Source organism: Corylus avellana, chromosome 2 (genome assembly GCF_965113065.1).
Source record: "Corylus avellana chromosome 2, dhCorAvel1.hap1.2, whole genome shotgun sequence".
Lineage (NCBI taxonomy): Eukaryota > Viridiplantae > Streptophyta > Magnoliopsida > Fagales > Betulaceae > Corylus > Corylus avellana.
Genome location: NC_142491.1, coordinates 30,556,101 through 30,582,205, shown reverse-complemented (window position 1 = coordinate 30,582,205; position 26,105 = coordinate 30,556,101). Strand labels below are relative to the sequence as shown.

Sequence of the window (26,105 nt, the reverse complement as noted above, 5' to 3'; positions counted from 1 at the left end):
CAAGTGGTCATACACTTATTGTGGTCGTAGTCTCTTGTTGAATCGACACTGCTTATAGGGGCACACAATTGTTTCATATTCTCCGGAGTTGCGAACTGTAAAACTCAAAAACGACTTCACTCCTTCCATTTACTCCCTCGAAGATCTAGATTTTGTCATCCAACTCTTGTCCATAATGTGACTACATTATAAATACGAGTGTAAGTTAAAAACAATGACTCCAAGGATTAGCTTCATCTTGGCACCATGTAAATTCTATATATATATATATATATATATATATATATATATATATATGCAGTGCTAAACGCAACGTTTCATACACATGCAACAACTTATAGCTAGCAAAATGTCAAATTAAAAAAAAAAAAAAAAGAAACAGGGCAAGCAAAAGGTTTAATCTGCCACCCATGAAGAATACACATATATATATGACTATTTCATGCTCAAATTGTTTTACACGTATTCCTCAACTTCTTAAAGCATATATAAGTTTTGACTCTTATATAAGTTTCCTATTATATAAACATGTAATGTTCATAGTTATTCCACAATAAATTATCAATAAAATTTAGCTGTTCCAGGTCATGTAATGAAGAGCACCATGATTGAATTATAATCAGGATCAAATACCCCAAAAAGAAAGAAAGAAAGAAAGAAAGAAAATGCACAAAAAGAATATATATAGGGGGATAGAAAAGAATATTATAATGACCATAATCATATGGAATCGGACCTTTCAAAAAATTGTTTGACAAGTTGAAATGTGGCTGGTAAGATTATTATAGATGATATTCAAGAATGATAGATTATCTAAAGTGCAAAGTTCAACAAGTATTTTTCCACTGATAAAGTTGTGACTAAGGACCAATTCTTGTAAATGAGTCAAATTACCTATAGTCGAAGGAATTTGGCCACTAAGGCTATTATAATTGAGGTACAAGAAACTCAAATTTTTCATGTTGCCTATTTTCGGGGGAATGGAACCATTGATTTGAATATTATATGACAAATCAAGACACTAATATTTAGCATAGCAACCCTATAGAAGTAATAAAAAAGATTATCAATTCAACAAATTTATCAAAGCAGACATAAGAAAACCTTGTAGATTTTGATCCCCAGCCACCAATTGTCTAGTAATGAACACAGTATGAACTGGCAAACCCGGTCCAAACTCAACTTCCAGAACTTCCACTCTCCCCCACCAGTGCCCACAAGCCCAACTTGATCCAACAAAACCATCAACTTTCAAACCCCAATTCAGTAATACCATAGAATGCAATGCAACTCACATCCAAAACGCATCGCAAATACAAAAAATACCTGCCGGAAATTAAAGCACAACTGTCATATAAAAGGGTTAAATTTTACCAGCATTGACATGCAACAATCATACATAGGTTTATCACAAAACTATCTACCACATTGCAACAATGTACATGACCAATCACGTTTTTTCAAGAGAGTTCATCTTCTTCTCTCAAACCCATTTAACCGAATCATATCTTGCAACTTGTGGAACTAGCAATTGAATTCAACAATCACATTGAACTAAAGGTGAGGTAGAAGAACAAGTGCTACAAAGCCATCTAACAAAATGTACGCGATCAGTCACATTTTTTCAAGAGAATTCTTTCATCTTCTCTTAAACCCATTTAACACAACCATATACTACAACCAGTCAGTGGCAGAGCCAGAGTTTTGATTGAGGGGAGTCAAGATTAAAAAAATTTAAAAATATAAGTAAAGAAATAAATAAACAACTAATTAGCGTATTCTTTGAACTATGCTAAATTAAAACAAAACCATTTTTTTTTTTTTTTTTAGATTGTGTTTTTCAAAAATTATGTTTAACTTTAGTAGATAAGCTCAGGTGCGAGACTACATGGTGGCTTGGAGTCATCCTTAAAAATAAAATTTTTACCCAAATTTTTAATTTTTTTTGTTTGTTTAACCTCTAAACTTCAAATGCTAGTTCCACCCCTCGATATGTTTTTTTTTTTTTGACTTGGTCTCCAATATTAGGATGGTAATTATAAATTTTTGTTCTTAAGTAAGAATTCACATAAGTTTTCTAAATTTATCTCGACATGAGCTTGCTTAACACTTTATTGGAATTCAATAGAATCATTGTTGTTCTCTAAAAGTAAATATCAATGTAAAATTTTGATTATATACTTAAAAACTTCTCAAGAAAGAGAAACTGTTTTCAAAAAGAAAAGCTTGACTATTTCTTTGTTTTATAGGTAGTCTTTTAGGAGTAATTCTAGAAGTCCCTTTTGTATCCCTAAAAAAATGAGGTGGCTTTTAAAATCATTATTTGATCAAAATCTAGTAATGATCAATTACAAGCCTAATTGTAATTTTAAGAGCCACATCATTTTTGGGACACAAGAGTGACATAAAATGAACTTATAGCATTACTCGTCTTTTTAGTGTACAACTCCCAAAAAAATATCAATACTGAGCCAAATTTGCTCTTGGCATTGATATATTCTTGTTATTCTTGTTCAAACTTTGTGAATTGTGAAATGGAAACATAGTTTAAGTCTTTTTAACTTTTTTTGTATATGTGGGCTATATAATCTGATTTTTTATTTTTTTATTTTTTTTATAGTAGCTTTAATTTGACTCGAGCACAATTTTTTTTTTTTTCCTGAGTCACACAAGTACATTTAACTTTCAAAAAATTTGCCCATTTCCATTTCCCCGTATGGCAGAGAAATGAGAAGGAAACAAAAAAAAATTCAAAAAAGACAAATTACCTCACCCTACTCTTAACTCGTAAGTCTCACGACTCACTTTAACCAAAAAAAAAGAAAAAAAGTTATGACTCACATTGAATGGCTGAAGATTGCTTTTAAAGGTTTTACCTTTTTTTCAGGTTAACATGACGATGCGTTTAAAATGGTGCTTTAATGAAACATCACGTTTAGACTTTCAATCATTTTCTTTGTGAATTTAAATGCCCCATTTCAATCGTCTTTTTCATGAGTCTGTGTCTTAACCTAACTTTCTAAAATTCATCTCTGCAACTAAAAGTCAGAAATTTGAAACTATGAAACATGCTATTCGCTTGCCCTCGTTGATGTCTCTAATGATTAGTTGAGGGTGGGCAACTAGGATATGCGAAAAAAATCTACTAGGGGTAAGGGTTATTTTTGAGAGTTGAGAGGGGGCAAATGCCGCCTCTCAACCCCCCTCCCTCCGCCCCTGCAACCAGTAGAACTAGCAATTGAATTCAACATTTCACAAACCCAAACCCCAAACAAAAAACCCAAACCTCAAACCCCAATTGGAAAAAAAAAAGAAAAAACCTCAAATTGATGATCATCAACCAAAAACCCTAGCCTTATCATGAAAAAATAATAATAATAATAAAAATCAAAGCAACAAATTAATGGACATAGCAGTGTGATGAGGAGGCCGGATGGAGTACTGGCTAAAGAGGGGGAGGAGTTCGATCGGTGAAGAAAGGGCGGCCGGTACTCCACGAGACGACTGCGCGTGCTGCACCGCGGTGGAGAAAGAGTCAGTGAGGACAGTAGTCGGGGAAGGTCAGATGGAGAAAGAGGGAGCCGATTGAGAGAATATAAGAGCTGAGGGAGATAGAGTGAGGCTCGGGAGGTAGTACTATTTGGGCGCGGGAACCAAAAAATTAAAGAGGTGTCGGTTTTAGAGCAAACCGACACCTCTTAATGGTGTCGGTTTTAGTGGAACCGACACCCCTTAAAAATGGGTATCAGTTGAACAATAAACCGACATTATTAAGGTGCAGGAGGTAGTACTATTAAGGGGTGTCGGTTCCACTAAAACCGACACCTTGGAGTGTTGTTTTCTTAAAACGACACTATATAAGCTGTCACTAAGTCTCTATTTTTTTGTAGCGGGTAAAGTATAACGAAATTGAGTAGTTAATATATCTAAGTAAATCTAAGCACATTAGTTTAGGCTTTTGGGCTATAAGTAGTATCATAATACTTACTCTTGTTGGACTCCCTGGATATTTCTATCCCTAACAATTTGAATCACTAATAAGAGAGGATGTAGCTAATTGTTTCTATAAATATATTGAGAGAAGCGAAAGAAAATGAATTAAAGCTTCTTCTATTTATGACAATTTCAAATTTTGAGAGTTATTAATTCATGAGAAAATTTGACAATTTAAACTTCTAAGAAATAAAATTTTCGAAGGTTGACATTATTATTGTTTAAATGTGCTTAAAATTTCAATTTATGTTTTATTTTGGTCAATACAGCATCCACAAATATAAAATTTAATTGTTTAATTTCATCTACATAGTCACTTTGTAGATGAATTAGTCAACAATATTTCTTAAATGGAAAAAAAGACCCTATCATCTTTTTCTTTTTCTTTTTTAATCCAAAAGGCCGTTTCATGTTGATAAACATATTTTTGAGGGAAACATATACACTTATTTTGTTTCTAAAGTTAATTCTTACGTTATCCTTGAGAAACTGTTGCATTAAATTATTACTTTAATAATTTTTCATATTTAAAAGATAATTCTCGTGTTTCATAAAAATGATCAACCAGATTAAGCAAATTGCCCAAAACGAACAATCGGCTATGTGTCCTTTCGTACGTTAATTTCCATGTATCATTATTTCTATTGTTACTTTTTGCCAAGTGGGCATTTTATCGTCTTCTTGTATGATAATTTTTATGTATATTATTTTTGTTGTCTATTTTTGGACGTGGACATTTTATCCTTCGATGAAATTTCGTTCCCTCTATTAGAGCTCTGATTTGACCTCCGTTTCATAAGACATAATCGCCAGCCAATTGAGTACCCCTTAAAGACAGTTGGACAGAACTTGATAGATAGTGTAATGCTATACATCGAACACAATTTTCCTCCAAACTAGGTTAAAAAAAATGCTCAAACCTATTATATAAAAATGACGTGTGCTCTACATATGAAAAGCACATGCTTTTTTTATTTACAATGACAAAGTTAGAAGAAATTTTATTCAAAAAGCATATGCTTCTTATTTAAGAACTATGTTTTTCTCACATGAAAAGTGACACGTCATTTTTATAGAATAAGTTTGAAAATTTTTCTCAAACCCAGTTTGAAGGAAAACTCTATCCACATCCATCACTCCCATCACTTCATCCCCCAAAGCCTATATGACGTGATCCTCTATAACATTTAAGAGGTTAAACATTTAAGAGGTTAAAAGGATCACACCATGGCATTCGGGGATGGAAAATGATGAATAGAATTACTTTAATAGATATCATACTCAATTATGCAAGGCACTGCTACATTTATAAAAGCATGGGGTAATTTGATAGCTTTGTGCCTTATTCGAATTAACAAATTATAAATGTGCTGGAAACAATGGATTGGATTGTTGCAACGAAAACTTGTATCACAAAACATAAAACATTCTTAAAAGAAAGGAGAGGTACTATTAAGCTAGAGTAGAAATACAACTCTCTCTCTCTCTCTCTCTCTCTCTCTCTCTAGATGAAACCCTTCCATCCTTTTCTCCGAACCAAAACAAAACAATAGCATAAAAAGAGGGGAAAACTCTGCTGGAAAACAATTCATACTATTCTAGTATATAAGGATATGGGGAAGTTAAATTTTGTGCCAACCGGAGAAACAAAAAACAGGTTGTGAATATATCTTGTATGCTACAAAAAGATAATACATCTATTTTAGACCTACAGCACACAAATAGTTAATAACAAAAAACAGATTTAGTATACAAAACAAAAAAAAAAAAAAACCGACCATGTTTCTTACCGAAGTGCATGATGACATTTCCTGCAAATAAATTAACGTTAAACTGGTTTTAACTTTCACTTGAAACAAGGAATTTTCCTTCCCCCAGCATCCTGGGTGATTTTGATTCTTAGTATTAAGTGTCAACCAATAACAATAATAATAACCACCACTACCATCATCATCATCATCATTAATGTTCTATATTCTATAAAAAAATTCAAGTTACATGATACTTTATATACTGCCAAAAAAAGGTATGCTTAAAGCCAAATTTAAAGCTCCAAGTATATCTACTTTTGCAAAATGTCTCCCTGCACAAATATACAGATATTTAATGACTATCAATATCATCATTTCAGAGTCCAGGATAAAATTAATGTTTTTTTACTTCAAAAATTTTGAGACGCATAAATTCTATAACTAGTAGTTTCATTGGAAATCCGCAATGTCTATACAAGGCTGATGTTGAATAGCACCTTCCCACCACATAGTGTATTCATATATACTGAGGCAACAAAAACTCACCGAATACATGCGCTATGCACAGGGGCAAAGTCGCCTGGTAAAAGGATGTGAACCATCACAAGAAAGCATTGATTGAGCTTGAGTAAACAAGCATGCTCCAGGATTCTGAAAGTCGTAGATGAATAAAAAGATAATGCTTAGTTAAATGTAATAAAATTGAATTCAATGATACGAGTTTCTTAATTTGTCCAATGATTTCAATTTAGATGCATATGCTCATGTATTCTTAAAAGCAAACTTCAATGCACAAATACTTGAGAGTCTAGTTCCCTATATATGTTTCCATGGAAAAACAAAATCAGGAAAAGAGTTCAACCACACTTAGGCTGAGATATCATTTTGATTGTATTATTAATATGCCATAGTCTTACTGACCAGTTGAAGGGCAAAATTGTTTTACAATAAGATCCATCAACTTCTCCTCCAAATCTGCTCACTATTGTGTAGATTCTAAAAGTGGGCCTAGGAAGGACAATTCTCAAATCAATCAAAGGATGGGAACTCTCCCTCCTTTACTCCCCTTTCCCCCAAACCCCTCCCATCCAATCTGGCCATAAGTGATGAGTCAAGAATCAATTCCTTTTCTACTTTTTATCAAATGCATTGCAGTTGTACTTTAGTCTATTCAAGTCCATTGTGCCCCAATTTGCCAACCAAGAACTTACAAATGCATATATATATATATATATATATATGCACTTTCTGTACATGCACAGGTGCGGCCTCATGTGTTATATAATACAAAATCTATGTTTCAGGAATGAGATATGGATCATGGAAGAACTGTAATGGGAGCAGCATGGATATACAATGAGAATATATAAAAAGATCACTGTCTTCTGTATTAACAAAAGAAGAAAATATGGGAATTCCCCGTGCCCTAATATTGATTCTTCTCTAACTACTATAATCCCTTTCTGTATAGAAATAAAACACACTTTTGCTCGGTTATTGTTAACTGGGAAAAGACGAGTATAGAAATATGAAAACTCTAATGCACAAGTGTAAGAATACCAGATTTTTAGGGGCGTCATCAACAACTTCAGCAGGTTGATCGGCTCCCATGCTTGCCAAGCAAGCTCCTTTGCAGCTCAGATATTTCTGCATACTGCTCATTAAGAAATTAAAACAAGTTAGCAATTGATATAAATCTGATAGAAAACAAGAATAGTTAACTTTTAAATAGAAAGCCACATTGCATCATATTCTTGTTTGCTATAAACGGAAATTCTTAGACAACTAACATCCTATCATCCAATAGAAGATTGGTTCCAAGCAGCATTAACCCTATGAGATTTGATGAAAAAATTCATTGGCTGCAATCAATCATTGAAAAAGAAAGATAATATCATAATGGCCTCCACAAAGAGAAAAAGGTAAGAAAAGAGATATCCATATAGATACTATTAACAGGTTGAAAGACGCCGAATCATTAATCAGTGATGAAAGACATGCAATGGATGTAATTCTTTCATTTGGAACTGAACAACATATTGAACAATGATACGTTCTGCAGAATTTATAAAACTAATATAAACCATATTAGACCCAAATGCCCCGTAAAATTGTTTTCCTTTGTCCAAAAAAGAAGGAAAAGGGAAGAAATAAAGGCAATGTCAAACACTAACCTTCCCCCTGGCAAATCAAAAAAAGAGGTACAGTAAAAAGGTTTCATAAAGTAGAATATAATTAAGTAATTCAATTGCAAAAAACAAGAGATAATGACTGAATTCTCGTAATGTCATCGAATTGCATAAAGATCATAGACACAAAGTACACAACTTTGGAGCAATTTCAGCAAAATATTTTAGAAAACAATAACATTTAAATAGAAAATATAAATAATATGACTTACATGTCACATTGATTAAGCACCAAGAGCTTATTTGGGACGCATGATTGTCCATTTGACTTGCAAACTGAATTGCATGACTCACTTTGTCTATCACCCAAATGAGGAGTTCAAAGAATAAGCTAAGGCTGGAAATCAAATATATAAACTCGGGAAACAAAAACAACCCCCAGGATGACTCACCTTCCAACAATAACATTAATTCCATTCAGTATTCCTTCAAGGTAAGAATTACTGGCCCCTGTTGCAATGAAAGTTCAAAACACGCAAAATTCAAATCTGAAACAGCTGTACACTGCATCCAATATAAAAGATAACTCTTGGTTTCAAGAAGGTATCACTATATAACTGTAGGAAAAAACAACCCAGAAACACTAATATACAAAATAAGAATTTTCCCATTCCTAAACAAATAAATAAGCATTTAATAAGAATTTGCTTTGGCCTAATGGTCAAGCGGTGCTTCTATAATTACCGTGGCTCTGTTTAAATATTACTTATCAAAAAAAAAAAAAAGCATTTAAAGAAAAGGACCTTGCTTCTGCACTTGCAACGTTTGACATTCGCGCGCAGGTGCTAAAGTGCTTAATGAGGTAATATGCCATTAGCATGACTCTTATCTTCATTCTTATATTTCTTTCAAACATATGTTCATATGAGACCCAAATAAGTAAATGAGGCATTAGGATACAGAAAGCTTTCCAATGATATTGCATGTGGCACTTTTTACAATGAAGTATTCCGAGACTTATTCCAAGTCTTTAGCATAGCAACATATGCCATTTTGGGGCATATAGGGGTGATTATGGCACTCAAAAAACCGATAAAACCAACTGCGCTGATCTGTATCGACCGATCTCAACCGGTTTCCAATAATCCTATGGTGTGATGTGGTTTCACATATTGGGAAAAGCTCTTCACTGACAAAAACCAAAAGGACTTTCCTATGCTTATTCTCTTTCCATTTTAACATGTGAGGCAAAATACCATTGGAATTTGCCCCAAAAATTTGATAGACTTGCACACCCATTCATAAGTCTGTTTCTGACCCTATTTTTCCTCATGTATTTCTTTGCAGCCACACCTTCTCTCTTTCTCACATCCTAAACCCTCAACTCTTCCCTCTGCAAGTCTGGCCTCTCTCTCTCTCTCTCTCTCTCTCTCTACAAGCTCTCATGGTCACTCACCTCAACGACATTACATTCAAATCCGTCAATCTGGAGCTTTAAATGTTGCGCAGACCTCTGTGCACCTCCATTGCCCAATGTCTCTCTTCTCAATGCTGCACAACCTAAAATATTTGATGATCTTGCTGACTTTTTGGCCTATCTGTCTTAGTTTCTTTTATAGATCAACCGTTCTCCCTCAAATTTGTTAACACTTTGAGATCTGTGCCAAAACCTAGAACCTGACTAACTGCATTGATGAGACTGACTATACTAATGCTCGGTTAGTAAGCCTTTGATGATGAGGTTCAGTTGATCATTTTCAAAACTGAAAGGTCAGTTTTGTGGCCAGAATTCCCTCAAAACCATCCAAGCTGATAAATGATCACCCTAGGGACATATTTACCATTTTTAGTAGTAAATTCAAAGTCTTGAACCTTGATTGATCGCTGAATAGGTGGTTGGAAACCAAAACTACTACTCATCTGATGGTGATTAAGCTAGGTTTCTAGTAAACCATATTTAATGAACTTTAAATTTTGGAACGTGATATTTGGTAAAGTCATGTGAAATGGCGGTCCCCACTCAATGTTATCATCTCCAATCCATTCCAGCTGGAATAGACACAGAATTTCATACCATGATCAAACGAGAACAATTAACCATCCCATTCCATCTCACCATAGATTTCAGGCTGTTCTGGTAAAGTCCAGCCATTCTGCTCGGTTTGCCATTTTAGCCCAGTACATGAAGGCCCTCAAGGGGTTGTGTCTCTTTGTTAAACTACAATCCAATCTTTTATTGATTTCAGCTTACAAAAGTTTTCATTTTTAGTCTATGGTGCAATTTAAGAAGTAGAAAATGCCTTTGTGTTTGAAAAGGAGAACCTGGGTTTCCTTTTCCCTGTTAGTTTTGCATTCGGAAGAACATATATTCTCTTCATTCACTGTCATTGTCCAGTAATCTCCATGATCATTATAGCTTAAATTATTCAATCTTATAGCTTAATATTTTTATTTTGTTTGTATGAAATATATATATATATTTTTCTATAAGCTAGTATCCTCTTAGAATAATAAGTCCATAAGGGAACATCAGATCATTATCCAGTATCAATATCTCCCATTCCAATATGCAAACTGTAGTGGCCTCAAACCAGAATTTATGACTTTCGTCCTACTTCCTTCAAAAAACCAAGCAAACAGCTTTTCAAAACCAATATTTTTAATCATAATTCAGCTTCTAATTTTGTGGGAGATATGCATGATCATTGCTTGGTCCACCTCAACTAACTGCCCTATGTTGAACAAAAACCACATCAGTGGATTCATAAGGATATAAAAAAGTTGAATCAATTGAAGAGATTTTCCATGTTTTGCCTATGATTTGGAGATGATTCTCTTGTCTTTTTCCTTTCGTTTGGTGCTGAACCTTCAAGAGGCCCAGCAGTATCATATCCATGCATGCAGATCCCAACCTCTTATTCTGTAAGGCTCCGGATAGTCAAACTTCTTCCGCTATTCAACACACTTAAGCCTTAATCCCAACTAATTGGAGTTCGCTTTATGAAAACTTTATCAAGTAGTTGAGGTCAGCAGCATGTAATTTTTCACCATTCTATCCTATCTAAGGTCATGTTCTGCTTTGTTCCTATTACTTATGCATATGTTATTTTAAGGCTCCCTCTAGTGACTTCACTCTTATGTCATATAAATCTTTCTCACTTATGTCATCAGTGGTCTTCATTTCAAATGGCCGGTCGTGCAAGATATGCAGAAATAACCCCTTCCAAGAAATCAAAGCTCGAAAACCAAGCGTTTTTATATTGGAAAACACTGGGCTTTAAGTAGCATAAACTTTGCTTTAGGGCTGTAGCGTGGAAAGGGGAAGGACTCTTCCGATATTTTTGGGCTTGGAAGGGTATTATTGTCAATTTTAAAAAAGAAGTGGACCAGGTTTTGAGGAATTTTCTGGAAAGGCTTGTGGAGCTCAGGCCTCTCCAGAAGCCCATTCCCCCTAAGCCTGTTGGGCGCAAGAAAGGCATGAGGCTGTGGGCCTTTAAGTTTAATCCCAAGCCCAAACCCAAGGATAAGCCCATTTCTAAGAGGGATTCTTGTCTGGGTTCAGAAGTGGTTCCTGGGCCCATACCCAGGTTGGAAGGGGCTGGTTTGCAGGCATCTCCCTTCATTGGTTTTCTGGAGGCGTTGCCAGAAGAGGGGCCTGCTCCAGCAATCATGCCTGGTGGTTTCCGGTACATGGGGTTGCTTCAACTAGATAGAAGCTGTTTGAGCACGCCGATGGTCTCATTCTGGATTCACCGGAGATGTGTGCGCCAATAGGTCATGGGCCCAAGGCCCAAAACGATTGCTGAGTCAGTGCTTGCCAATGGGTTCTACAATTTCATCAGTGCTCAAGCCCAAGCCATTGAAATTATACAACCATAAGTCCAAGGATGGTAGATTCTCGAAGATGGCTGATAGCCTGAAGGTTGAGGCTGTGTTGGTGATCAGTGCTCCGCCTGATGTGTCTTCGGTCTGCAGCCTAAATCGGCACCCCTCTCCGCCATTTGGCAAGATTGCAGCCTAGACTTCATCAGAGGTTGCCCACGATCTGAGATTGCAAGTGTTGTTGTCAAGAATCCCCCTCTGATGAGGGGTCTTCTTTGGCGGGGGTTTCACAACCTGAGTTCCTTTGCTGCAGATTGTTGTTGTTCGCTTGAGCTGGGTTTGGGTTGCTCCCAGATATTGCCGGCTGATCAGTCTCCTCCGGCAAATTGCGTAGTGATGGATAATGGGGAGGATGGTCTGGCTTCATAGTCAATGCTGGTTGTGAGGGATGATAGGGAGGATGGTGATTTTTCTTCCCCTCTGGGTATTTTTTCTCCCACTACTCCCTTGGATTTTGGCTCTTTATTGTGTAAAGGATATTTGTCCGGTGGTGGGGCTTTCGTGTGAAAAGAATGAGGATCAAATTGTGGCTCTCCTGGCAACTATTGGACAAGACCATTCTCGGGAGGTTAAGGGTGCTTGTTCCAGAGGTAGAAGGGGGCTTTTGAACTTAGAATGATCCATTAACTATGAAACTACGAGGGTGTCCTCAAGGCGTGGGAAAGGCAAACCTCACGTTTTTTAGCGTTGAGCGCTTCGTGTGGGTCTCGGGTTTTTAGTGTTTTGTGGGTTTTTGATGCTTTGCACTTTTTTATTTTGCTCGCTCTAGTTAGGTGCTTTTCTTTGTATATTGCCAGTGTACCTAGGGGCACTTACGTTTTATAAAAGTTTTCTATTACTTTTCAAAAATTAATTAATTCTCTTTTGCTTACAACCAAATGTCTGATTTTTTTTTTTATTGGAAAAGCAAGGCAAGTACTTTAATCGCGCTAACAAAATGGTGCCGAAATCTTTCTTCAAAGTCTATGTATTGTTGGATGCTTTCAAATCATCCTATATTGATCCATTAAATGCAGTGCTATTCAATTATAATAACTAAAGTTAATAAAAAAATATATATATAAAACCTTTTTTTTTTTTTTTTTTTTTTTTTTTTTTGTGTGTTTTTCATTTTTCTTTGCTTTTTACAGAAAAGCAGAGCAACCATTTTATTTGTTAAAGACAAATACATGATGTAGATATTGTTAAATCACTACTTATCTCAAAGCGTAAGTTTATAGGAAGGGATAAATTTAATCATTTTAATTTATATTCTAATACTCTTCCTCACGTGTGAGCTCAAACTCTCACTTAAGTGGAGTCTAACACATAGAATATTTAATTGAAATAGAAGATGAACTGTAGAGTCAAGATTCAAACTCAGGACCTTTGACTCTAATGCCATGTTAAATCATTAATTATCTCCAAAGCTTAAGCTTATAGGAAATGATATGAATTTAATCATTTTTAATTTATATTCTAACGGATATAAACTCTAGATATAGTGCACCATTGTTTGAATGATGCACTCAACTTTGCTGCTTTATACATAGGATGGAGAATATTAAATTTTTAAACGCATAATCTACCATTCATGTCGCCCCTCCCCTGCCCCCTCCCTATTAAAAAAAAGGGCCTAAAATGTTCAAGATGAACTGCTCCATATTGTAGTTATTTAACACATTTTCTCTACATTTCAACTTTAAATGTGACTAAGTAAATGGCATTATCTCAGTTATTTTTTTTTTTTGGATAAGTAGCATTATCTCAGTTATTATAATGTCTTTTGATATATGCACATATGGCCAATGACGTTCAAGAAGTGCAACTCAAAATAAATCATGATTACCAAATTCATAGTTGGACTCACCCGAAGAATTCAACGGCAGAGAAAAGCAGTGATGGAATTCACTAAGATAAGCGTTTTCATGAACCTGAAATGTTCAAAATCACTTCAAATAGTATCATAGTATTGAAAACATAACATTCTTGTGTTTCACAATCATATCAAGAAGAGTACAAATTTTATAATCCACATCAGCATTTTAATAAAGTGAACATATGAGTTAAACTCAGATGGTAAGACTGTTGGGTAAAGCTGTTATTGTCAGTTAAATTATTTACTTCTGTGATTGTTGTTCTTATAAATCAAGGAGCTCCGCCCGTCAATCACGTAAAAAGCAATTTAAATTAGTAGCTAATGTTCCCTCATGGTTCATCAAGTAAAGGCAATAAGATGAGTAACTTATGTGGATCTTTCCTCGAAATTTTTTTTTTAATAAGTAAACGAAATATCATTAAAAATTACGAAGGCACAACTCAACTACACAGGATACAAGAGAAACACCTAGCTAGAAAGAAATAACAAGTCAAGAAAATCATGAAAACTAAACACATTAAAATCTAAAAGCATTATCTGTAATCTTTCCTCAATGTTAACTAAGCATAACATTTATCGGAAAAAAAAAAAAAGTCTAGGACAAATATTACTGGGTCATTTGGGCAATCAAAATGACTACCAAAAACTTTTATCATTCTTATGTGACCTTAATGTTCCTCATGAGAATGAACAAAGATTTTATGACCAACTTCCTTTTTAGGTAACTACATACTGGATTGAACCCATGGCCTCACTCCCGGCCCCTTGTTAGCAAAAAGGTGATTCCATTCAGCCCAAAGAACATTAGCAAATATTTTTGGACCAGCTTTTTGAGGCACAAGTGAAAGAATCTCGAAATAAATGTAAAATAATTATCATATGTTTCAATACATGTTTCTTTTCTTCTTTTTTTCATTGATAAGTTACACACGTATCTGAAGGTCTCGAATCCACCATTTTACCTTCTAAACTAGAACTCTTAACTCTCAATAGATCCTTTTTTTTTATTTTTTTTTTATTGGAGCCTAAAATCATTAGAGAAAATACCAAGAGCACCTATATTGGCCCTCTAAGGGTGGTCACATCAGGAGCTCCATGGTAACAAGATAAAAAGTGTTTTTTTTTTTGTCAAATTATCACCATATTCAACAGGTTACATATAGTGCAGTATATATTATTAGTTTAACTAAAAACATGCCAAGCACGCAAATTTCAAATTTTGGTGAATTTGAACAGAAGCCAAAAATAATATAGCCTAAAGCTTGACTGCAATTGATGAGGCTTTAATATTTTAATTATAAAAGAAAAAAGCATTTTCCAAGTTAAAAATATTGAAGACCATCCTCTAAAGGAAACAACAATCAGATCATATGAGTATTACTTACCACACTCTCAGAATTATGACGGCACCTCCCAGCACAGAAATCAAATACACTTGCATAAGTCCCTGCAAGAAAATTGTGGATATGTATCACGCTTGAAGAAACTCCATGAAAGGGTAGCTATATCCTAGAGGAACCCAATTGCCACATCAAGGCTGACCCAGAACCTAGTCATACATAGCAATGCAAATTCAATCTTCAATGTTTATTTCAATCCAATGTTCAACATTTAGTAACACCATTTATTCGTTATGCAAGGTCAATTAGCCACCATTTATTTATTTATTTATTTCGAATTATGAACTCAAAGATCTTGTACATGAGATCGAAATGCAAGGTAGCTTGGAAGATGTTTCTAAAGTAAAGTAGAATATTAATCTTTCTTTTTGGTTAGGGAAGTAGCATTTTACCTGCGGTAGCTTGCTTAGCAATCTTCACCTTCAGTGCTTGTTCTTTTTGTGTCTGCAGATTAGATCCCAGAAAAGTATTCCATATTTCAGATACTTGATTGAAAAAGAAAGAAAGAGATAAACAAAAGAAAAGAAAACAAGCACTCAAGAAATTACCCGTGCAGGATTTAGGCAGCATGAAACACAAAACTCATAGGAGTTGCAACACTGTGAGAGAAGGTTGCATCCACTGAAACAAGAAGAAAAAATGTTGCAAGATTGCCAAGTAGTTTTACTTAAGGTAAGCAGGTTAGAGTCCAATTTAGAAAAACTCACTGACAAGAGTATTTCACTCCTTTTCCAGGGCAGCAGCGAGACTGTGGATCCATCAATAGACCATCACATACATAGCCTACAAATATATGCTGCTATGAAACAAAGGGAAAGAAAAGGTAATAATGCAACAGAGCAACCTTTGTAAGTTGCAATTGCTAAAGTGAAATCGAAGGCATACAGGAAAGCTATAAAACCCTGGGAGTATCAACACAGACTTAAGTACAATTTGATGCAGCCATAAGCGGATGGCCTGCAAGATTAAGTACCCAAAGCCTGAAGGAACTTGGGTACCAATTGCAGTTATAACAAGCACTATATATCTCAACAAAGCTCAAGAGAAGTAGCAAGTTGATTCATAATTAGCAAAATACCCATTTGAATCCAGTGATCCATAGGAAAGCTTTCTATAGGACCTTCATCCTATCTCCATATTACTTGAGAACTTTTTTTTTTGATAAGTAAAAGGCATTATATAAAAAGCGCAAGGGGCGCAACCCATGTACACAGGAAGTATACAAAAGAGCCCACTACACGAGCTTCAAACTGAAAAAGACGCACATAGATCGATAAACTCCGTAAGCGTTGTAGCTTGCGAAGAAAACCCCATGACCCTCCAAGAGTAGAGTGTTTGGATCACCCTTTTCTTCAATTCTATAATTCCCATTTCACGATCCTCAAAGCTCCGCGCATTCCTTTCTCTCCATAATGACCACATTACACACAAAGGAGCCATCCTCCAAATGTACATGACTGTCCGCTTTCCCCTTTGCCCTCCCCAACTCCCCAAGCATTCCTTCAAACTCCCAGGCATCACCCACGTTATACCAAAGAGTTGGAGAATCATGTTCCATACCTCAACAGCAGTTTCGCAATGCACTAAAAGGTGATCAATAGATTCGCCACTCTTCTTGCACATACAACACCATTCCGTCACAATGATGTTCTTCTTCCGTAGGTTGTCCAATGTTAGAATTTTCCCCATAACTGCCGTCTATACGAAAAAAGCCACCCTCGGTGGAGCTTTACTCTTCCAAATAAGTTTCCATGGACCATCCACCGGGGCTGAATTTATTTTCACCTTGTAGAAAGACTTCACCTCAAAAATTTTCCTCTTTGAAGGCATCCAACAAATTTTATCTACCCCACCTTGCCTTACTTGTTGGGAATACAGCAATTCGAAGAATCTCGAAACCTCTTCCAATTCCCAATCATGGACATGTCGAATAAATCGAACATTCCAATAGATAGCTCCATTTACCCTCTCCATATTCTCCTCTACCCATGCCTCCTTTTCACATGCAATATTGAATAAAGCAGGAAACAAATTCTGTAGTGATGCCTCCCCACACCACACATCCTTCCAAAACAACACACGAGACCCGTTTCCTACCTCAAATCGCACATGTTGCTGAAACTCATCCCATCCCTTTCGGATACTTTTCCACAATCCCACCCCATATGACCCTCTTACCTCCTTGGTACACCAATCACCCCTCATCACCTCATATTTTGTCTCCACTAATTTCCTCCACCATGCATCTCTTTCAAATGCAAATCTCCACAACCATTTACCCAATAAGGCTCGATTAAATTGTGTCAAATTCTTTACCCCTAATCCCCCCGCCTCCACAGGCATACAAATGTTGGACCATCGGACCAAATGGAATTTGAACTCATCTCCGACACCTCCCCATAGAAAATCTCTTTGCATTTTTTCGAGCCGTTTCGCCACATTCACTGGGATTTGAAACAACGATAAATAGTATGTGGGTATACTAGATAGCGTACTCTTGATCAACGTTATTCGCCCCCCCTTGGATAAATACATTCGCTTCCACCCCGCCAATTTCGTCTCCATCTTCTCTATAACCTTATTCCATATAGCAGGGTCCTTACTATGAGCCCCCAAAGGCAATCCCAAATAGATAAATGGTATAGAATCCACACCACAACCAAGTATATTTGCCAATCCTTCTACATCTTCCACCATACCAATAGGCGCAATTACAGACTTGGATAAATTTATTTTCAACCCTGCAACCGCTTCAAAACACAACAACAAACATCGCAAATTCCGAAGTTGTTCCATCTTTGGCTCACAAAAAATAATAGTATCATCAGCAAAGAGTAAATGCGACACTTCCATTACCTCATTAAGCTGCGAACCCACTGAGAAGCCAGCCATAAGCTCTCTCTCCGCCATTGCCTTCATCATCCTACTGAACGCCTCCATCACCAACACAAATAACAAAGGGGACAAAGGATCCCCTTGTCTCACTCCCCGAGAACTACCAAAAAAATCTGTCGGTGTTCCATTAATGAGCACTGAGAATCTTACAGTAGAGACACAATGCCGGATCCACGCTCTCCACCGTTCCCCGAAACCACATTTCTCCAACATATACAATAAAAAATCCCAATTGACATGGTCATATGCCTTCTCCAAATCTAACTTGCAAATAATACCTGGTTCCCCAGATCGAATCCGACTATCCACACATTCATTTGCCATTAAAACAGAGTCTAAAATTTGCCTGCCAGGTATAAAAGCATTTTGGGTATGTGACACGAGCTTCCCCATGACAGAATTCAACCGACTAACCAACACCTTTGAGATTATCTTATACACCCCGCTTACCAGGCTAATAGGTCGAAAATCCCTTATGTCCACCGCTCCAGCTTTTTTTGGAATAAGTGCTACAAAAGTAGCATTAATGCTCTTTTCGAATTTACCACTTTCATGGAATTCCTTGAACACCGCCATCAAGTCCTCCTTAATAACCTCCCAACATTTCTGATAAAACGCCATGGTAAAGCCATCCGGTCCAGGTGCCTTATCACCCTGCAAATTCCTCACCACCGCCCAAATCTCCTCTTCCTCAAAATCTCTCTCCATCCACAACCGCTCCCCTTCCTCAATAGAGTTGATATGTTCTATCAGAGGATCTAATAATGTGGTTGGTCTCTCCTGGCACTGCTCAGAATACAACATTTTATAAAACTGCACAATATGATCTTGTATAGCTGCCGGATCCTCTGTCCTTCTCCCACCCACCATCATTGCTGCAACTGTGTTGTTTCTTTTGTGTGAGTTTGCCAACCTATGAAAGAACTTCGTATTCCGATCGCCCTCTTTTAGCCACAAAGCTCTAGATTTCTGCCTCCAACTCATTTCTTCTTGTAAGAGTGTCTTCTCTAAGTTTTGAGAGCATTCATCTCGCCGAAGTATCTCCTCCTCCGTCAATTCTCTGCTTTCTATTATTCTGTCCAGCCCACCCAAAACCTCCTCCAACTCCTTTTTACGTTTGCCTATGTCTCCAAAAACCTCCACATTCCACTTTTTGAGGTCCCCTTTCAAGGCTTTCAACTTTCGGGCCAGCACATAGCTAGGGTTACCATCAAAAAAATAGGAATTCCACCAATTCTTGACCTGCTCCACAAACCCCTCCGCTTGTAGCCACATGTTTTCGAACCTAAAAGGTAGACGACCCCTTCTTCCAATTCCACACTCCAACAACACTGGAAAATGATCGGATAAGACTCTAGGCAATCTTTTTTGACATACATCTGGATAGTGTTCCTCCCATTCTGTGGAGACCAGAAATCTGTCAAGTCTGGACCCTGCACGCCTATTAGACCATGTAATCCGCCCTCCTACCATTGGAAGATCAATAAGCCCATGCTCGAAGATAAAATCAGCAAATTCGGTCATTGCTTGGGTTTGTCTTGTAGCCCGCAATCGTTCCCCAATACTGCGCACGACATTAAAATCCCCTCCCACACACCAAGGTCGATCCCACACATTAATTACACCTCCCAGTTCATCCCAAAAGTTGCTTCGGATACTAGCGTCCGTTGGCCCATACACGCCCGCATAAGCCCATTCATAATTTTCCGTGACACTTCGGAAAACACATGCTACTATAAACTGCCCTACACATTCCTCAACTTTCTCCACCACTCGTCTATCGCACATTAACAAAATACCTCCCGATGCACCGGTAGCTCTCAAATACAACCAACCAACATGACTACACCCCCATACACTCCGAATCACCTCAATATTAATGATCTCCATTTTTGTCTCCTGCAAGCACACAATATCCGCTTTCCACTCTCGTAGTCTCCGCCTAATCTTCACTCTTTTCTCCGGCTCATTCATGCCTCGTACATTCCAAGTAATTATTTTTGGCTTCATTGACAAGATTTTCCAGCCCTCCCTTTACCATTCTCTTTCCGCGATCCTTTCACATCATAGTTCACTGTGCTTTCCAATCGCTTTAATTCCCGACTACCTCGATTCCCCACTTTAGCAATCCCCGGGTGTCCACTGCCCTTTCGCCCATTTGCTCTATTGTTTTCAATGATAGTAAACAGAGCCAGCAGCTCCTCCTCATGCCCATTGCAATTGAGACCCAAATCTTGGCAAAATTTCAACACTCGTTCTAGGACCCAATTTGGGGACACAGATATGTTGTCTCCCACCCCCAATATGTTTAAGGGTGTAATATCCAATATCTCCTCCCCCCCCATTTCTTCCATTAAGCTGATCCTCTCTATTTCTGCTCCAGCCCCCTCATCCACTAACAAACCCTGCCCGGCGAGTTCCCCTCCTTCAGGCTGCTCCATAAATAGCTCCACGGCCAATCCTATCTCCCCAGGTATTTTCGCACCTTCAACTTCCTCATCTGTCTCCGGTATGTCTCCGGCAGGCTTCCCGGCGATGTCAGAGAAATTCAGGCACTGAGCCACAGACTGACACAAGCCTTCAACATCTCCCAAAGAGTCTGTTTTCCCCTCTTCGGCCCTATCTGTGACGGTCTTCCCCTTTTCCGCCACCCCCGACGCCGCCATACCTCCCATCGCCGTCGCTGGCGCCATGACAGCGATGCCGGCAACGTCTGAGCCAGCTCTAGTCCCTTCTTCGTCCATCTCTGTCTTGTTTTCAGCCTGCCCAAGTGGTCCCTCCGTCTCGCCGGCGTGATCTGTGCCAATGGACTCCGTAGTTTGCTTCGGCGTTCCACTCCGATCAGACTCCAGCGCACCTATACTGGCCAGTTGCTGGAAGTGGTCACTCGCGTCGGTGTGTTCTGTGGCACTATCCTTCACTTCTTGCTCCGACGTCCCGGTCTGGTCTTTCACCGGCGATATTGCAATCACCGGTTTTGGACGCCATAATCTGTTTCTGATGGGATGCCGGCGAACGTATATTTTCCGATATCTATTGATAATCTGTAACCTTGTGGGCTGATCCTTAAGCCTATTCTCATTCCCCCTGTTTGAGGCCCATTCCTTCAGCCCATTTCCCATTTTACTCTGGCCCATCTGGATTTCCTTCCCCGTATTCCCCCAGCCCATCGCCATCTCCTTATTCCCCCAGCCCATCTCCATCCCCTTCTTCCCACCTCCCTGCTCCAGCTTTTCTAGACAGCTGGATATCTGTTTTTGTAAGGAAAGTAAAATTTCCTTAATGCTCGTGAGATTCTCCAAATTGTGTGTCGCCAGACTTTCCTTTTGTTGCATGGCGTGATCTCCGTTCGTCAACTCCCGGATTTGCGCGCCTTCCTTACAAAGATTCAACCCCCCCTCGCCGGCTGGCTGTGTACCGGAGGTGCCGGTCGTGCTTTTTTCCCCAACCACCGCCTCGGCATACGAACGCCGGTTCTGAAACTCCTTCTGCTGGTTTTGTGGCCCTGCCGGTGGCATCACAATGGTCCCTCCGCTCGTCGGTTGCAGCTCTTTTGTCTCATTTGGAGCCCTACTGGGTTGTCTCTTTCCCTCCGCCTCCTCCCCATTGATCACCCCTTTGCTATTCTTCTCAAAATGCAACTTTAGTCTCTGCAGTTGCGACCGGCAATCTGTCCATCCCTTCCCTTCATGCCCCTCCGGTATGATCACAAAGCTCCTCCGTCCCTTCCCACCATATTCTGATAACTCCAAATAGTTACCATGAGAGTTCTTTTTTCGCTGCATCACGTATGAAAAGCTGCCAAAGCGAAAAGTCCTCCAATTGTCACGAACGATCTCGATATTCGTCAAATAGTCCCATGCACTCGCTAACCAGAAAATGGTTGGCCATGCCATAATCACATCTCGTGTTTTCCCCCGACTCTTCTCCGCCAACTGGACTCCGCCTTGCACGTTCGATCTAATCTCAAAAGTTTTAGTTTCTACGTAAAAAAACCCCAGATAACCCATATCTCTAATCAAAATTCGATGATTCTCAACCTATACTACCGGAATACCGATCAAAATTCCCCCACGCTCCGTCCCTACGCCTCACCCGCCGCTGGGGCGAGAGAGAAAATCATGCTGACGTTCCATATTACTTGAGAACTTAAAGTGTATGAACCCCGTTTTGAAATAGAATTTGATCAGCAGTCCATTGTTCGAGGCACATGTTAGGTTTTTAGTTAGCTCATTCAGTGTCCAAAGCATGCATGTTTCTGTTTTTTTATTATTACTAATTGAGATATCATTAAAAGCATAAGACGCCCCCAGTAACACATAAAGTATACAAAAGAAGCCACCTATCTAGTAGAAGCAAAAAGAACAAGAAAATCAAGATAGCTAATAACTAAAGGAGAAACAAATGCAATTTTACAAAGATACAATGTGTTGAAAAATAAAAACTTAATCACCTCCAGAGTCCTCTCATAGTCCTCAACTTCTATCATTCATTTCCCTCCAAAGACCCCACAAAAGGCAGAAAGGTATCATCTTCCACACAACAGCACTCCAACTGCAGCCAGTAGACCACCAACAAGCATACAAATCGACTACTAGTCTAGGCATAACTCAAAACAACCCAAATGGACTGCAGAAAACATTCGAAATGGCATAAGCAACCTCACAATGAAGCAAAAGATGGTCCACAAACTCCTCATTCCTTTTACACAAACAACACCAATCAACCATAATGACGCGCCGCTTTCAGATATTGTCCATGGTAAGCATTTTTCCTAGAGCTGCCAACCAACTAAAAAAGGCCACACTCAACGTAACCTTAGTTCACCAAACACTTTTCCAAGGGAAACGAAAACCATCATGACAAACCCATGATAATGTAGAAGAATTTAACATCAAACAACCCTTTTTTGGAAGGGACCCACCACAACTTGTCCTATCCTTCCCGTCTCATTCTCGCTAAATAAAACATTCTGAAAAACAATGCAAAAGCTTTCATATTTAAAGCCTACCACCACTCTCCACCAAGCCTCTCTCTCAAGCCCATAGCGCCAAAGCCATTTACCTAAGAGAGCATGATTGACACTCAACAAGTTCCTAATCCCCAACCCTCCCTTTGAGATTGGCATACAAACCTTGGACCATCTCACCGGATGATATTTGAACCATTCACCTACCCCACCCCATAAGAAATCATGTTGAAGCTAATTATCAAAAAAAAAAGAAATCATGTTGAAGCTTCTCAATATGGTTTGCAACACTCGTAGGGAGAGGAAATAGGGACATGAAGTACGTAAGTAAGTTGGAAAAGGTACTCTTGATAAGGGTAATCCTACCACCCTTGACGAATAAAACATTTTCCAACAAGCCAACTAACGTTCTATCTTCCCAATAACATCGCCCCATATATGCTTGGTTCATAGGAAGCCCCTAAAGGAAGACCAAGATACTTCAAGGGGAAAGATGCAACCCTACAACCCAAAATTCCAGCCAACCCAGTCACATTATTAACATTTCCAACCGAAACCAGTTTTGACTTGGCTAAGTTCATCTTCTTTATTTTATAAATAATAACCAGTCTTATTAAAAGCGTAAGGCGCCACAAAGTATACAGCGAGTATACAAAATGAATCACCTAACTAGAAAGGGAAAAGCAAACAAGAAAATCATCATAACTAATCAACAACAGGGACACAAACAATACAGTCCAAAGATACAATGTCTGAAAACATGAGGATACAAGTCCGATAAGTAATAACCAAACTTGGCTAAGTTTATCTTCAAACCCGACACAGCTTCAAAACATAAGAATAAGCTCCATAAGTGGCGTAGAAGATTTGGGTTGGCTCCATAGAAAAGTAAGGTATCATCAGCAAACAGAAGATGAGAGATATTAGTCTCTCTCCTCATAGAGAAGCCAGACATCCACTCATTGCAGCTGAAAACATCCTACCCAATGCCTCCATCACTATGACAAACATCACATTTGGAATCACAAAAGCTTGGCCAACATTTCGATAAGGACGCTACAAAAATAAAATTCCTTGCGCGCAAGATTTTAGGAATATTTTTTCCCATGAATATATGTAACTGCCAAGAATGTCACCCTAAGCATGTAGTCATTTGGAGAGACAATCCGCAAGTACTTGCAATTTGAGGTGCATATTGGCATTGAGATGTAATACAATAACAACTAACAACTATATCAGAAACACCACACCACACCACAGCTGTACATCTGTACAGCAGCAATGATATATCAGCAAACAGAAAGTGGCACCTTAATCACCAAAAGCATATTATTTATTCCTTTGCTGGCATCCAACCTAGAGTTAGGTTGGAACTATGACTTGATAGCATATTATGATTGTATGAAAATATGAATTCATGATTTTGCATTCTGTCAACTACTCTTCATCACAGGGGTTATAGTTACTTGTTCTGTTTTTTCATTATTGTTTCTTGTAGCATGTTTTGACTTTTCATTCAATGAATGGCTACTTATGTCAACTTCCTCAACATTTATGGTGCAACTTTGATATATTACTTGCCATTACCCTAGATAAAATACCTTGAGAAAATAGATCTGTAAAATGATGGAAAGGTGCCATCAGCAATTAAATATCTCTCCTTAGGCTTAGCTTAAACAATTTAGCTGCTGTTACCAAACTTTGCTCATCACAACCAATAGGAAGAGGACTTAGATTATTATGGGAATCTCTTGAGCAACTTTTTAATGTAGGAGAAAATACCATCTCAATATTTTTGATAATTTAACCAGAAAAAAGGATGAGAATAATAACAAGTCAAAACAGAAACTTAAAAAAGAAAAATGCTTACCGTTGTCATCAGACAGTAAATATCTTCCTTGAACAGTATTTCTGCAGATGGGATTCTCTTGAAATCCAATATCATTCCTACAATGAAGGAGGGGACAAAAGCAAACCATAAGAATTCAAACCTTACCACCAATGGTGTGGAATAGGGCCAATGCGGAAAAAAAATATGTTGAAATCAAAAAAAGTTGAATAAATATCCACTTAAAGATTTCTAAGAAGTGATTTGGACAATTGTAAACAAAGAAAAAGAAAATAACCGATTTATGCTCGGTATAATATAACAACCACTCAAACACCAAATAGCCATAATCCTTCTTCCATATACAGGTATGCAATTCCCTCCAAGATATAAAGATGCTCCGTATCTTTGTCAAATGCATGCGCTCATGTGCATACAAACAAACATAAATAAATTACAGTTTTTTTTTTTGGATAAGTGAACAATAAATATGAACATTTAAAGATGCAGAATAATTAGATAAATGGCTACCACTTTGACAATATTTTTGGACAGACAACTCCTTACAGTTTCAATGGACAGACAGTTTTTCCCTTTTCATAAGTTTTGTTATGACAAAGAACGCAAAAATATGTTCTCTTCCCTCAGATTGGCATTCTTCTTGTTCAGTCAGAAAATCTAACATTGTAGAGCCTACATCATAAGTAACACAGAAAATGTGTCGCTTGAAAACCAACTTACAAAATCATCATCGTTTCCCATCCACATTGAAAACCAACTTACAAAACTAATGAAAACTTTGACACTAAAAAAAATGAGCTTTACAAAGAAATCAACAAAAGGAACTAAGCACAAAGATAAAACACACATAGAAAAATAAAAAGCCATCACAAATGGAAACTTCTAATAATCGCAGCTCGAAAATTGAACAGAAATTGAATCATTTTGTTAACATTACAGTCAAAAGAGTCATTTCGTCGCACAGCAAATCCAAGAGAAGTAAAGGAATGCGAAAATATTCAAATTTCCACTAATTTGCACCCCAAGGAGCAAAACATCCGACGGGGAGTAAATATTCAAATTTCCACTAATTTGCTCACAGATTTTTGAAACATTGAAGAAATCGAAAATGAGGGAAATGATTACCTGATGGCTGAAATTCTGGGCGAGAATTGAAAGATAAATAGGTGCAACAATATCCAGGATAAATTTAACCAAGATTTGGACATTCTCGTCTCGGGTAACAAATATTTTAGGTAAAATTAGGGTTTGTTGGGGTAGTGGAAATTGGGATTGAGCCAGAGACTCTTTCCCTCCCTCTCGAGCTCGAGCTCGAGCTCTCGCTTTCTCGCTCTGTGTCTCTTCCTTTGAATCTTGAGATGAGAACAACTCGGTGCCTG

General features: G+C 37.8%; 1 protein-coding gene across 7 annotated transcripts; it reads right to left on the bottom strand.

Annotated features, from left to right (window-relative positions):
• Positions 1–26,105, bottom strand: LOC132166962 (glycosyltransferase family protein). 7 transcript variants are annotated; one of them, XR_015911539.1, is made up of 13 exons: positions 25,852–26,105; positions 24,748–24,824; positions 15,721–15,796; positions 15,562–15,634; positions 15,406–15,457; positions 14,999–15,060; positions 13,605–13,668; positions 8,326–8,383; positions 8,146–8,232; positions 7,305–7,398; positions 6,291–6,395; positions 1,105–1,326; positions 1–181 (listed from the first exon to the last, which is right to left on the bottom strand). XR_015911539.1 is itself a non-coding variant. In XM_088513836.1 (12 exons), the coding sequence occupies exons 1-11, from the start codon at positions 25,932–25,934 to the stop codon at positions 6,303–6,305; spliced, it is 819 nt and encodes a 272-aa protein (XP_088369962.1). In that variant the 5' UTR covers positions 25,935–26,105; the 3' UTR covers positions 850–1,326; positions 6,291–6,302. The 7 variants fall into 7 exon arrangements, 6 of the variants coding, with proteins under 6 accessions (XP_088369962.1, XP_088369961.1, XP_088369963.1 ...); XM_088513836.1 differs by lacking the exon at positions 1–181 and having other exon boundaries at positions 850–1,326; XM_088513835.1 differs by lacking the exons at positions 1–181; positions 1,105–1,326 and adding an exon at positions 5,362–6,076.

Excerpts from the sequence above, each read along its gene's own strand:
- LOC132166962 (XM_088513836.1), bottom strand. The coding sequence starts at position 25,934 with ATGTCCAAATCTTGGTTAAATTTATCCTGGATATTGTTGCACCTATTT. Across the intron at positions 24,825-25,851 it reads CCCAGAATTTCAGCCATCAG|GAATGATATTGGATTTCAAG; the intron begins GTAATCATTTCC and ends CCTTCATTGTAG. Across the intron at positions 15,635-15,720 it reads GGAGTGAAATACTCTTGTCA|TGGATGCAACCTTCTCTCAC; the intron begins GTGAGTTTTTCT and ends TTCTTGTTTCAG.